This window comes from Ambystoma mexicanum, chromosome 5q (assembly GCF_040938575.1).
Source record: "Ambystoma mexicanum isolate Mex_15411 chromosome 5q, UKY_AmexF1_1, whole genome shotgun sequence".
NCBI classification, from domain to species: domain Eukaryota; kingdom Metazoa; phylum Chordata; class Amphibia; order Caudata; family Ambystomatidae; genus Ambystoma; species Ambystoma mexicanum.
Genome location: NC_090933.1, coordinates 1,178,885,757 through 1,178,899,992, shown reverse-complemented (window position 1 = coordinate 1,178,899,992; position 14,236 = coordinate 1,178,885,757). Strand labels below are relative to the sequence as shown.

Genomic DNA, 14,236 nt, shown 5'->3' with positions numbered 1-14,236 from the left:
GCATACTATTGATTTGTTTTCGGGTAGAGCTACATGTGCAGTCGAGTGGTTATTGTGGATGTATCTCTACCCAATAACTCATAAATAGACACATCAATAGACACTATCGCCCTGCAACTGTTTTAGCCTACAACACCCACCACCATCAAAAATGATATCTCTGATTCAACAGTTACCTAAATCTAATGTAAATGGAAACAAGGACATTGTCCTTAACACATGTGTGCTTTTATAATGTACGGTATTTGCATATGATATGTTTGCAGGCGTCATTTCCTGTGGCCTGTGTATGACCTTGAACATTCATCAAGTGGGTAATGCTTTTTGCTATATATTGCAATGGCTGTATGCTGGGCTTTTAAGATCTCAAACTGATGCTACCTAACCGCTTCTCTCACTGACCAGGTTCGACGATTCTCAGAGGCCTTTTTCTACAAAGAACACCAGAAACTTGCTATGTTGACCTTTCAAGAACATCTGTAAGTAATTTTGGGATGCCTTAACATTTATGTTGCCTGCCATGCAAAACTGTTCAGCAAGACTGACTGCAGCTGCGATGGGCCAGGGTCTCGCTTTTGATGCAGTTCATGCCTGCGCGTGTCTGTCACGTGAACATCAAAATGGTATTTACAAAGGCTGACCTGCAACTTACTACTGTCAGCAAATATTTGCATATGTGCATTTAGCGCCAGATTCACAAAGAGAAATCCACATATGCTCAAAAGTTGTGCTCTGACATGGAGTAAACTTTACATCAGAGTAAGAGAAGCAGGAGCACAAATTAACTTGCTAAATGTTTTAACAAACTTATGTTTTCTTCTCTTCAAAATATTGGCCTGCTTCTGCCACACTTTCTACTCGTTACATTACACATGAATTCCCTTCCACATCACTCACTCATCACTTAGACATAGAAGGTCTATGTGTAAAACTTCAGAGTAATTGACTGGCTTCACCGACAGCTGTGAACAGTAGGGAATACACAAAATGCAGATTTTTGTGGGGGTTGCCCTTTTTACCATGCATGCCCCCTGAGGGGCCTCACGAGAATGCCCACTTTTGCTGGTCAGGCACTCTACTGAAAGTAATGTAGGCCAACTTTCATTCATTATGGCTCACCCGATTAAAATCATGCAGTGGATAGTTTAGGAGCACAAACTACCTTCCCTTAAGCTACTCTTTTGAATTTATTTTGTTACAAAGTGTAAGTATATAACACACAAATATGAACAGAAATGTGGGCAGACATGGGTTACTTGCTGTCTGCCTTGTTCATCCATGGAAGAAGGTATGTATATGGATTCCTATGGATTCAGTCTGCTTCTGCAAAAACCGGCAGATTCCATAGGAATCCTTAGGAATCCAAAGCATCTCCACCCACATCAGAATTGTAAGTGCATCAGAAAATCATTTCATTTGTTCAACGTAGCAGATTAGGGTCATGTAAGGAAGGCATGGTATCAAACATTGAAGACAGACCAAGGGATCACAGTTCAAGGATGTTTATTGAACTTCAATTGGGTTTAAAAATTGCCTATATCTAATCCTAAATCTAAAGATGGGAGCAAGCTATGACCTCAAATAATAATAACGCAGTCGTATTAGAGTCTGGTCAAAATAAAAGGGCCTATACTAATAAACCCATTGCCAATCCTTACTTCTAAATGCAAATGGTGTGGGAAAACATGTTACGCAAAAGAAAAGTGCTCAAGAAATGATATGTCAGGATAGTTGAGCCGTTAGCTTCCCTTCCCACGTTAGCACATATTCTGGCTTTTCTAGCACGAGGATGCAGTTCAAAATTTCAGTAGCATGACCTTCTGTATCAAACTCCCTTTGCCTTTCAAAGATTCTTATTTCAGAGGGTCTGATGAGACAAACAAACTTTCAAAGTTACTTTCTCTTACTTCTCATTGCACAACTTCTCTTGTGATTCAATCTTTACCCCGGTTCCCCTCTGCCGGGCTCAGACCCACTTCAAAATAAAACCTTCAATTGGTCTCTCTCCTCCGGGCTCGGACCACATTGATCTCATTTTCCAAAGTTTCTTTACTAAATCAAAATCGAAGACTTTTGACTGTGTTGAGGATGTTGGCTTGACCCGTCGCAGGACCACTTTGATTCACAATTATTTGTTCTCTTCCTAACATAACCCTTTAATTATAAATTCTGTACTTCTCAGCTGGATACCTTACAGAGACCTTTGATTGAGCACCCACACTGTGCTGGACCAATATGTCAAAGGTATTTTATCAAACTCTTTTCAAAGTTCAAACACTAATCAGCAGTTCAACTTTACTTCAACTTTCCTTGCATCTTATATCATACGTGTTTTAACAATGTTCGTTCCAGCACTTGACATACAATGTTGCTGCTTGCAACCTTGGCTTCACAGACCGGTCTTGTATCGGTCTCCCCAACTCAACGACTGTGTTGATTTCACTGACGCTGCTCTGTTCCTCGAGCCAAGGATGGTACCACAGCGGCTGCTGCTTCGCCCCACCTTGATTAGTGATGCAGGAGGGCCGAGTATCTACGACTCACAATACAGGATTCTTCAGCCTGGTTTCCTGGTCTTACACTCTAATCTCAAGGGCTCTTGAAAGTAACGTTTTCCTGTCGGAAAGGTCAAGGGAAGTTCCCTCCTTGTGATCCCTTCCTGGTTTGCCGTCTTTCTTCTCTCGTTAAGCTGTTGTCTTGAAAACTGCTGTTTCCTCAAGTGCTTTTCTTGCTGAGAGTGTGCTTGTGTGCTCTGCCTCTTATCCATGTGTGGAAGCTTAATGGAAGTCAGGTGTGAGTGATCCTCAGTAATTCCCTGACCTGGCCTGACCATTATATTGGAACACAACAGGTATACTGCTGGGGTTTTAGTATGTTTTCTCCAAGAGTGAGCTATTTGAAAAGGGGGTGGGGAGCAGAGTTCCTACATCTCCTATCTGATAGGATGGGGTAAATGTGTTACAGGGAAGGGGATATCTCGTCTCACCATCCGGCGTCCCACTGCCACTCCACGAAGACCCCTCACCCAGGTCATCCTCCCAGCACTGGTCCACCCCCAGGAGCTTGTTCCAAAAGCGATGGCCCCCGGGACTAGTGGGTGAGCCACCTTCTGGTTTCTGACAGTGACAGATCTGAAAATTACAGTTTGTGCTCCAGCTCCACCAAACCAAAAAAAAACACGAAAATTATACTGTGAGTAAAAAGCATGTATAAAATGTCCTTTTTAGATTGCTGGTAAACATAGTGACAGGCTATGAGGGTCATAATTTGTGTTGCTAAAGGCAAATACTTGTAAAGGTGTCTCAAATTGGTTATTGCAGGGATATGTGAATCGGGTAGTGCCGTGATGAGTCGTTATGTGTCTTTAGTTCCATCAATGAAAGTTTGCTCCCCATCCTGGCTCCGTAAAGTAAATACTAGGCTGCTCTTTTTCAGATTCACAGTAGACTTTAGGGTCTGATTCAGAGAGAATGTCCCAAAGGGATTCCACCATTACAAAATGCTGTTGTGAATCAGGCCCTAGGTTTCTTAAGACAGAATCTGGTTTCAGGATGAAACTAACAAACCGAGCGCGAGTTATAGTAACTTAGTGCTATAGAATGCAATGGAATGTTAAGCGTTTGACCGATCACCCAAACCTGCTAGTGCAACCCTGGAATTAGGCCAGCAAAAATAAAACTTCAAAGCAATCCATGGCACAAGGAACAACCTATGCATTGGTTGTCGAAAGCCACATGCATGGAAAGCACACGACTCTGCTGTGTTTCAAGGATCTGCAGGGTTGATTGGTTGAAATGTTGGCATTGTCTGCCAGCAGGCATCCTTCTCTTTTGTTTGTTTTTCCACCATGCATGCTGACTTTTTGCTAAGGAACCAGGCATCAGTGCTTATGGATACAAACAAATAATAATAATTGCTGGAGCTCTCGGCCTTTATAGATTGAAATTCACATCTAAATGATCTTTTCCAAAAATACAAAAAGTTGTTCACAAAGACTTAAATTATTGTTTTTCATCACAATGAATACAAAAAACATGGGGTTATGCTCCAGATAAGTGTTTTTTGTGAACGTTCTGGAAAACACTTTTTCTGATACCTATACCTATCTGCAGCATTTTGATGCCTTTGTCAGGCAACGTTGGGAGAATGGAGCAGGCATTCCATGTCTGCCACCATTTCCTATTCCACCTGAATTCACAGTGGTGGTAATGCCACAGAGGGGTTCCAATGGAAAGTGACTGAAATGTCCACCTGGTAAAAGCAGGAAAATTCCATAGAAATCCATTGTAAATGACTCCTGGAATTTTGAAATGCTGGAGTCATTGAAGCTTTTCCAGGAATGTAGGGGAAAAGTGAAGAATAAAAGCAATTTCTACTCCTCACTTTTCCAATGCATGCTGGAAATGAGGAATAACACATGGTTTGGTCCTTTTGCACAAAAGTGCAGATGGGGCGGCCCCCTCCATTACATAGACAATTTCATTCAAAATGCTTCAAAATGTAAAGAAACAGGAGGAATGATGCCCATACCGCTTGCTAACACACAGCACTGATGTAGTTACTGCCAGAAAAAAATATAGGAATCACTAGCACACAATGCCTATTGATAGAATATTCAACAATATTTGAAGAGCTAGGGACAGGTAATGTATTGCACTTGGATGGATTATGGGCGGAACTGAGTAATTAGTTGAGTATAACCATTATATTTAAACTCGTCGCACTCCATGCTTATGGAAATTTAGCCGGAGGCACGGCTGCACTCCCACACACATTCACCCCCATACACCAGACTAAAACACAAAGCACAACATTTCTGCCTTGAGAATGTAGCTAGTTCCTACAACAAATAATTCGGCCTAGCGGGACACATTACGAGCCTCATGCACTTGCTCACTCTCCTGACAACCTCTCACCATGCATCTGCATGCCTGACCACCCTAGGTAGCTTACAGGGTCTTGGCCATCCCACCAACTACCTAATTTAGCCAAATGCACACACACATTCTAATCCTTCGGGCAATTTTCTCATACCATGGACTTTGATCCCCGAGAGTGGTCCCACAATAAGGGCATTGAGGTCATACCAATGGGTAAAAAGCGCTTTATAAATGACAAACTACTACTACTACTAGTACTTGCTCTTGGCTTAATTCTGCAGAGAGGCTTTTTGATGTATAAAGATTTTACCAATAGAAACTCCGAAAGACTCCTGGTTTACTCCTAGAAATAAAAGTGTATGGGCCTCATTATAAGTTTGCTGTTCTGGGAACTAAGGGACTGGTACTTTCTGCGGCAGTGCGGCACCCGCGAGCACAACATGTCGGATGCACCGGCACCATTCACCATGGGGCTCAAATGGGAATGGGGAGTAATGCATTCCGGGACCCGCGAAAGGGCAATTACTGAGTCCGACTGGGCCTTAATGACCCAGTAATTGCCCATTCATGGGTGCTGGAATTTTATGGAACTTTGGCGGGCTGCCTGCCGGTATTACCGGGAAGGCTACCGCCAAACTTTTAATGAGGCCCTATGTCAGGAATGAGCAAGAGTTCCTGTTGGAAACATTTTTGGGAATTGGTTAGTCTCTCTCTCTCTCTCTAGAAGTAACTCAGAAATAACCCTTGATAACCTATTTGTGAATCATCCACTTACGGTCTAAGCATGTGAGAAAAAGGAGCCATCAACAACAGCAATAGGCCCACAAGGTTCAGAGGTACAGTAGTGGCTCAGGGTCATATTGAGGCCTTGTGTTGCAGAGAGGACATGGAAGGAGATTCATTCAGCCTACAGGATGGAGGATTGGACTGTATCACATGACATTGAAGCCGGACCTTGTAGAGTTGTTGAGGATGTGCCTTGCACTGGAATTCCTCAGAGCTGATGTCTACATGTGAGCCACAGAAAATCTAGCAACCTTCATCCTATCGTGGACCATAGTGATTGGTTCCATTGGCTTTTCAAAGGGATGCAGGGACTGTGTTTTGCACGTTATGCATGGATTGTGTTTGATAATGAGTGTCAGGATTTGCTGTAAATCTGGAAACTGACAGACCATCTGCTCCTTCACACGTATCATACAGGATCCAGTGTCACAACCACATTTCTTTTGAACTTCGAAATTCCGAGTACCTCACCAGCATGCCTCCACTGCCCATTGAGTGCCTGGATATAGATGGAGATTGGAACTCACTGCCCATTATATTTGAAGACAGATACGTGGAATGCCTTACTACTGGTAAGTATCAAAAGAGGTAACTTTTTTTTGTAGAGATTGCATACGTTTGTCAGAAGTATGAGAGCACCTCTATCGAGAACAAGCACAGCAAAACAGTTTGTTCTAGGAGGTGTTGCTCCCTGAGGTTGCTTGGGGGGCAGGTGGGTTGGAGGAAGCTGGGGCGATCTACAATAATGTTTTAGTACAGTAGACAAACCCATTTGCATAAACGTCTGGTCCCAATAAAAAGGACAGCCAGGCATGAATATAAGTATTCTGATTGAAAATAATCCATCGAATCCGATTCCATTGATTTTGTGTGTGGTAGATTTCACTGCAAATATATGCAACACCCGTATGACCCCCTCCCACATCTGTTATTACCCTAAAACAATCACACGTATATTTGAGGCAGAATTCGATTAGAAAACAATCGGTGAAACCGAATTCGATGAATTTTACCTCCCAGTTGGACTACATGTACCAAAATGCCAGGCAATTCTCATCCGATCAAATGTACAGACACTGTCTCTATTTTTTGTGCTAAGGCCATTGCACTTACACTGGAGCAAAGTGTTCCTGAATTACCTTCCAAGTTCTGCATTTATCTTATGAGCTACGAGTTTCAACAGTTGGCAAAAGTGTGTGAACGGTTCACACACTTTTGGCAACTGTTGAAACATTAATTCAAAGTGAACCGTTCTATTAAGCACACAGATGAAAAGGCATGTCCCAAGACGGGTTCTTAATGAATTCTAATGGAAAACGGAAAGTTATCCTTGATTTAAGAAACAACATCCGACATTGAACCAAGTTTGCATCTGATATCCCTTGCTACCAGATCGATATATATACTGTATAAACTGAGTGAGATTTTGCAACGCTCGTTTTGTTGTTTTCAAATGTGTGTCGCAAACACATTCACCACAGTTAGTGCCTGATTTCCAAAGCGTTTTTTTCACTGGGATATTTCCTATGAAAAAAAAGGGGATGCAAATCAGGTTTGACAAGAAAAGGAAATGTGAGCTGTGTTTCAACATATGGTCTCCAGATGGCAGCCTTGTATAGCAATCGAGCATTTATCCTGCGATTTAGTTCTAGAAAATGCAGCGCAAACCCAATCCGAACACACACCTCGGCAGTCAGTGAACAGGACATAGCATAGTTAAAGGTTAAGGTGCCAGGAAAGATGCGCATTTAAAATGTTATTTTCGTTTTAAAGCCCGGCATCATTGCGCCATAAATTGATGTGATTCCACTATTCTCTATACATTGCGCAAATGCCTGCACACAACATTAGGTAAGTGGTAGGAAGACCAGATGTCCCAGTTTTCCCAAGGCAGTCCGGACATATCGCCCTACGTCCAGGGAGATTTTTAATTTGATGAACCCTGTTGCTGGATTGTTTGGGCGGGTGGCTGCGGTCCCGGTTGTTGACGAGATCTGATTCAGAAATCCTGAAATCCCTTTCCCCTCCCTGGTCACTCTCCTCCAATGAGAGGAGTGTGTCTGGAACACCCCTCACCCCCTCAATCCCCGCAACAGGCCAGTGGCATAGTAGTAGGACTACAGTTTTATCTGAGTCATGTTTGTGTTTTACTTTAGTCCTACTTCTATAACCAAGGCTTGTGCTGTTTAAAAAAATATATATATCTGGTCTCCCTGGGTAAGGGGGTATCATGAAGGCACTAATTATCTCAAGGGACAGCTGTTTTTTTTTTTTTTTTTTGTCAACATTTTGTGTCTGTTTACATAAATGCCAATCAAAGAAACACATGTTGACAAAGCGCAAGGCAACCGACCACCGTCCACCCAACCCTCTGTTGTCCTGTAAACCCTGTTCAATGATTCATTTAAGTATCCCTCTCCCCCGACATAAAGGACACCAGCTTAATGTGCTGAGGTAAATCTCACCCTCTCTCCTCACTCACGTCTGCCCCCAGAGATCAAGACCGCTGTGAAAGCAGATTCCGTTTTCATTAAACAGGTTCTGGTGGATGAATTCATACAGCAGAGGCCATGTGACATGGTTGCCGTAACTGTAGTAACGCATCCTCCAAAACCCTCGCATTTCAAGACACTGGGCCTCATTACAAGTTTGGTGGTTTCCCGCTGGTATATGCGACAGGCTATGACAAACTGTGTTTATATTACCGGCACTCGTTCCGGCGGTATTACTGCTGGATTATGAGTGCCAGCAACAGTTGTAAATTCCCATTCCATGGCGTCCCATTGGCTTGGTAACAGCAAAGTCACTGCAGGACTGGGGCAACATTTCAGAAATGCCCCATTGTACCTAAAACTTGACATTCATGAGTATGCCATGCTCGTGGCAGGGTAATCTCAACCAAAATGTTATGCCTGAGTTTAGGAATAGTGCATGGCATTACTTTTGCTTGTGGCGGCCATAAACCAACTGATATTGCACTTGTGTCAGCTCCGGTGAGTCAGCTCTGCTGTGGAATGAAATGTGTATTAGTGTCAGACAGGCCCATCCTGGCACCCAGCAGAACAGAATTTGGGGACAACCACTTTTTTTTGTACACTTTTCGCTGACGTAGTCAGATACATTTAAACGAAGTTACTGAAGTTTTTTTAACAAGAAAATCAAAAAGGATTTCGTAAAACAAAGCAAGTTCATATGATGTCACTTGGAAATTCAACAAAAATGGTTGGCAAAAAAGTATGTTGCATACTCACAAGTGAAATAGAAATATTCACAGTGATTAATACAAATTAATACAAATATCATCAAAACAATAATTTCAACATTTAAATTTTACAGCAATATATATAGAGGTAAGAGAATGAAAACGGTCTCCTTCAAGGAGTTTGGAACGCTGACAAGAGTCTATATGGTACAGTGCAGCTCCATGCGTATACTATGCATTTCGGGCAATTACGCCCGTCATCAGGTATGGGACGTAGAGTAGTTTCTACAAAAAATTGATACCATATAGTATCAGAAATACTTTAAATGAAGGGTACTCATTAACTTCCATGGTAGTTGAACTTGTGAAGGACCGACCTGTGTTTCACAGTTATTTCCAAACAATCGAGGTAAGTAAGTATTCAATGGGTCTTAACCATCCAACTGTAATTTCCTTTTATTGTTTCACATACTCATCCAAGTACGTTCTTATCAATACAACTTTGTTCTAAACTAAAATCAAGGTGAAAGGCAGAGTTGCTTTACAGGGTCACGGAACTACGAGGTGACTTGCAAGTATCATGTTCACGTACTTCACTGCGTATTTTACTCCTTGTACATAATTGTACTGTTATCTCCTTTAATGGCTGTAGTCTGGTTTACTGTTGTTTAAGTGACCTTTCTATTGTTGAACCATATAATTGATGTAGAATAAATATATGTGTGGCCTTTAGAAAAGCCCTAAAAAGTTTGCTGTTTGCTTAATATTGACACCTATGAAATCTCCCGGTACAAAATCTCTTTGCCTGAGTCGTTGGGTCCATCCTGACAAACATGCTGTATTGACAATTTACGTTATGTGTAACTGGTCCTTTTCAGCACCTTGATGCCCAAGGGTTTAGGCGCTTCACAAATGTAAAAAATAAATAATAAATATAATAAATAATATATATATATATATATATATATATATATATATATATATATATATATATCCGGGAAAAGGAGGAGAAGGTGAACCGCACTCCCGCGGGCCAGGCACTATTGGCAAACCCCAAAGTCACGGACAAACCCAGAGAAACACTGTGTTTTTAAATACAGATGTTTTTAATGTTTTCAAACAAGTTGTACAAAAAAAATGTCAGTACAATAAGCAGCAACACACAAACAAACAGAGGCAGGACGCCATGGTGCACGACCTGCAAAACAATGTGTTTGATCATGTAGGGGGAGAAAGGGTTAGCTGGTGGAAATACATACAGTGGAGGTAGTCCTATTACTCTGTCAGTCAACTCAGTAGGCCATGGCAGGAGATGGAAAAGCGGGCGGCCATGATGGAAAGGGGCCAGGTGTATGAATGAATAATGGAGCTGGAACACCACTTCAGTAAATATAAACTGGAGAACAAAGCAAAGTCTCAAGTGCAAGTGCACATGAGATTCTGCAGTTGCGTAACAATATGGCATGGAAAATAAATAAATAAATCCATATAGTGTTGGAATCAACAAATATGACAGAGTGCCGAAAGTACAAATAAATATACACAGTCTTCAGTAAAGTCAAATATAGAGCAGGGAATGGCTAAAAAATCCCTAAATTTCAGTTATGCATGCACACAGTAAAGATAAAATAGTACCCCATAAGGGCAATAATACAATATTAAAAGCATAAAGCCTATATGAGGCAATAAAAAAGCCGTATGAGGTGTGCACAGGAAAAATGCGGATACTAACAACCGGGACCAGATGATGCAGCAAATAGGTGTAATGTTGCACACAAGCTAGAAATAGGACACAGGACTAAAGTGCTGGTGCAGGAATGAGGATGAAGTCATCACCATGAGGGATAATATAGTAGTAACCACAAATTGCGGAATAGAGTATGTCCTATGTAGAATAAGGCTAAAATCTGCACATTGAATTGCAAAAAGGTTGTAAGAAAGATAAAAAAATAGAGATCCGCAATAGTAATGGTGAAACTTGGGCACACCACATCGTATAAGAAAAATGATTGACACCCATTCATTCCACGGTGAAATCCAGCCTAGGCTACTAATACATTGGGTGGTCACTGTTATCATAGTCGAATAAGGGCATAGGTATATGATACACGTAGTACAAGTACAGGTAATGTTCCCAAATAAAGTGCATAAACAGCGGCAAGACAGCAATGTGTCTATCAAGCCTCGTGGTGGCGAAGCTATACTAAAGTGCAAATGCAAAAACAGCTGGAACAGTCCTGACTGTCAGGTGCCACATTTGGCAATAAAAGTAAACACGTAGCAGTAAAAGCCCAGAATTTCATGAAATTAAACAGTTAGTATGATAAAGCAAGCAGGACCAACCACAAAAGCGCAAAGAAGAGAGACAGCAGGCAGAAGCCACAAAGATAAAAGGACCACAATTAAACCCCAACGTAGGTAAAAAAATATAAATCACTCCCCACAAATTGCAGAATAAGCAGCCTAATCATAAACAGAAGAGAAAAATGAATTAAAAGGATGAGAGATAAAATAATCATCCCCAGGACTGAAAAGACCATACGGAAACACACAGTAGAGGGCCAAAATGGACATAAGAGTCAAGGAACGAGATAAGACAGAGAAATGAACCAAGACCGGAGTGGCGAAGAATGCAAACAATGGATAACTAGGTGCCCAAGAATGTATATAATTCCTCGTCCACATTGTGGCCCTTTTGATGCTTTGTATCAAAGTCCAAAATGAATCTGGTTTCAAGTTGTCTTAATTTCTATACACAGTCTCTACCCCTGGGGTGGGCGGGCACATGTGCCACTGCGAAGAAAGTTAACAGTTTCAAATCATTGTCATGTTCCTGTTAGAAATGTTTGGCCATGGGGTACGCTGGGTCAGAGTTCTTAATGGCTCTAAGATGTTGCAAAATTCTCAGCTTCAGTTTGCATGTGGTACTCCCAATGTACCATCTCATACACGGGCATGAGAGGACATACACGACAAAGGTGGTGTCACAGTTGATAGAGTACTTTATCTTCTGATCAATTTTCGTGACAGGATGTACAATTGATTTCGGCACAGTGGTCTGTGCACAGGAGAGGCGGGAAGCCAGGTCGTGGAAGACAGATTTTTGCCACCTGGAGATAGAAAGCTGGACACAAGTTTGTCTCTAAGAGAGTGCACATGTTTGTATGTCATAGTGGGACGGTTCGAAAAAACAGGCCTAAAATCATTGTCTAAGATAAGGACACGCCAATGTTTCTCAACAATTTTCCAGATATTATTGGAGGCAGTATCGAACGAGATAATCAATCTGGGGTCATCGTTAGTGATAGTTTTGGGGTTAATGTCATCCAACAACTTGTCTCTGGACATTCCACGTGCCTTGGTATAGGCCATTTCAATGGTTCTCTTGTTGTACCCTTGTTTAAAGAAATCGACGGCTGCCAATGCACAGTGATGATCAAATCAGGCAATGTTGGTACAGGTACGACGAAACCGGATGAATTTGCTGTATGGAATTGATTTTTTGCATGATGGAGGGTGACTGCTGTTGGCATGAAGGGGCAGACCAGTATTGGTGGATTTCTTGTGGAGGGCCGTATGAATACCTAAGTTATCCAACATGACGATGACATCCAGGTAGACAATTTCAGGAAGACTATGACATTCGGTGAAGCTGAGATTGGCCTTGTTGGTATTAATACTCTTAACAAAAGATAGCCAATCACTTTCTGTGCCCTTCCAAATAATAAAAACATTGTCAATGTACCGCCACCAGGAGACAATCTGTGTTGGAAAGCAAGATGAAAGTAAGTCAGACAGGAAAGTAGCCTCCCACCACCCCATCGTGAGATTGGCATAAGTGGTGAAGAAGTTCTCCCCATGGCAGTCCCCCTAATTTGCCAAAAAAAGGAACCGTCAAAGAGTTTTGTAAGCAGAACAAAAGCATCTCCAAGATCATAGTGCTGTGTCCAAAATAATTAAGGCAGCGGGTGTCCAGATAGTATTTGCATGCATTAATACCCACAGTGTGATCGATGGAGGTGTATAAAGAAACCACATCTGGTGTGGCCAGAATCAGACCCTCTTCCCAAGGTGTGTTGGTGATATGTTGTAGAAAATCCTTAGTATCACTCAGGTAGGATGGCAACACTGATACAAATGGAAAAAGATTTTCATCAATAAATTGAGCCAGATGTTCTATTAGTGAGCTGCATAAGGTAACAATAGGCCTACCTGGGGGATGTTTAAGTGATTTGTGTGTTTTCGGAAGAAAATAAATGGTGGGTATAGTGTGGCATGCAGAAATGAGACATTTTATCATATCATCCTCCAATAAGTCTTCACTCGCCCACTTGGTACACAGAGCAGTAAATGCTGCTATTATTTATTCAAAAGGATCTTTGGAAAGCTTAATGTAGCACAGACGGTCATGCAATTGCCGATTTGCCTCTGTCATGTATTTGGTTCTGTCTTGGATGACAATGTTTGAGCCTTTGTTGGCTGGTTTTTAATGACAATATTCAATAACTGTTGGAGTTCACTGATGGCCAAACATTGTGCATGGGTGAGGTTCTGCTTGGTAATGCTGGTTTTCTGTCAAAGTCTTCTGAAATCACTAACACACAGGTCATGAAATGCCTCAATGCAACCCCCACAGGGAATTGTGGGTTAAATCTAGATTTGTTCTTCAATTTGGTGGGTATATCGCACTTCAGATTGATGTCAAAATCAAACAAGTCAAAATTGGTAGAATCAAATTTGTCGTCATCGAGGCAAGCCAGATCCATGAGTGAAGGAATATCTGAAATGAGAAGATCAGTGCCACCAGTACGTGGTATCGAGTGCTTGGCACTGATGGAATTAGTAGCAAAGAACTTCTTAAGTTTAATTTTGCGCAAAAATGTATCAAAGTCGATGCGTGCTTGTACGTAGTCATAACTCATGGTGGGACAGAAATTAAGGCCCAGAGCTAAGAACGAGGTCTGCGAGTTAGTAAGGACATGGGACAATAGATTAATTATTTGGCAGCATTTCATAGTATCTTTTATTGATTTTTTTTTTACCCCAGAGCGCATTAATCTGCCCTGTTGCTGCCCCTTTGGACCGGTTCCCACGTCGGCCTCGGCGGATTATCTTCCTGCCTGTGATTTCTGTAATTTTCCTCTTCCGCTTGTTTTGCCGCGACCCCTGCCTCTTTTTTGATTTTTCCCATCCTGACACAGCAGTCGTATTTCATCTAAAAAATTAAATCTTGGTGTAAACTCATCAGTCTCAGATGCAGAAATATCCGACTCAGATGTGGCAGCACCTAAGTCACTGGACTTCGCAAATGCAGACTGTATGGCAGTGGTTTTAGGGAGGGAATCAAAGTGTTTCACAAAAGTACAGA

General features: G+C 41.8%; 1 protein-coding gene across 4 annotated transcripts in view; it reads left to right on the top strand.

Annotated features, from left to right (window-relative positions):
- FAM135B (family with sequence similarity 135 member B) overlaps positions 1 to 14,236 on the top strand; it is a 1,878,784-nt gene that overhangs the window by 1,717,465 nt on the left and 147,083 nt on the right. For all 4 annotated transcript variants that reach the window (XM_069621672.1, XM_069621675.1, XM_069621673.1 and 1 more), the window contains 2 exons: positions 406 to 479; positions 6,084 to 6,238. In XM_069621672.1, coding sequence (XP_069477773.1) covers positions 406 to 479; positions 6,084 to 6,238 — 229 coding nt within the window. The remainder of the gene's footprint in view (positions 1 to 405; positions 480 to 6,083; positions 6,239 to 14,236) is intronic.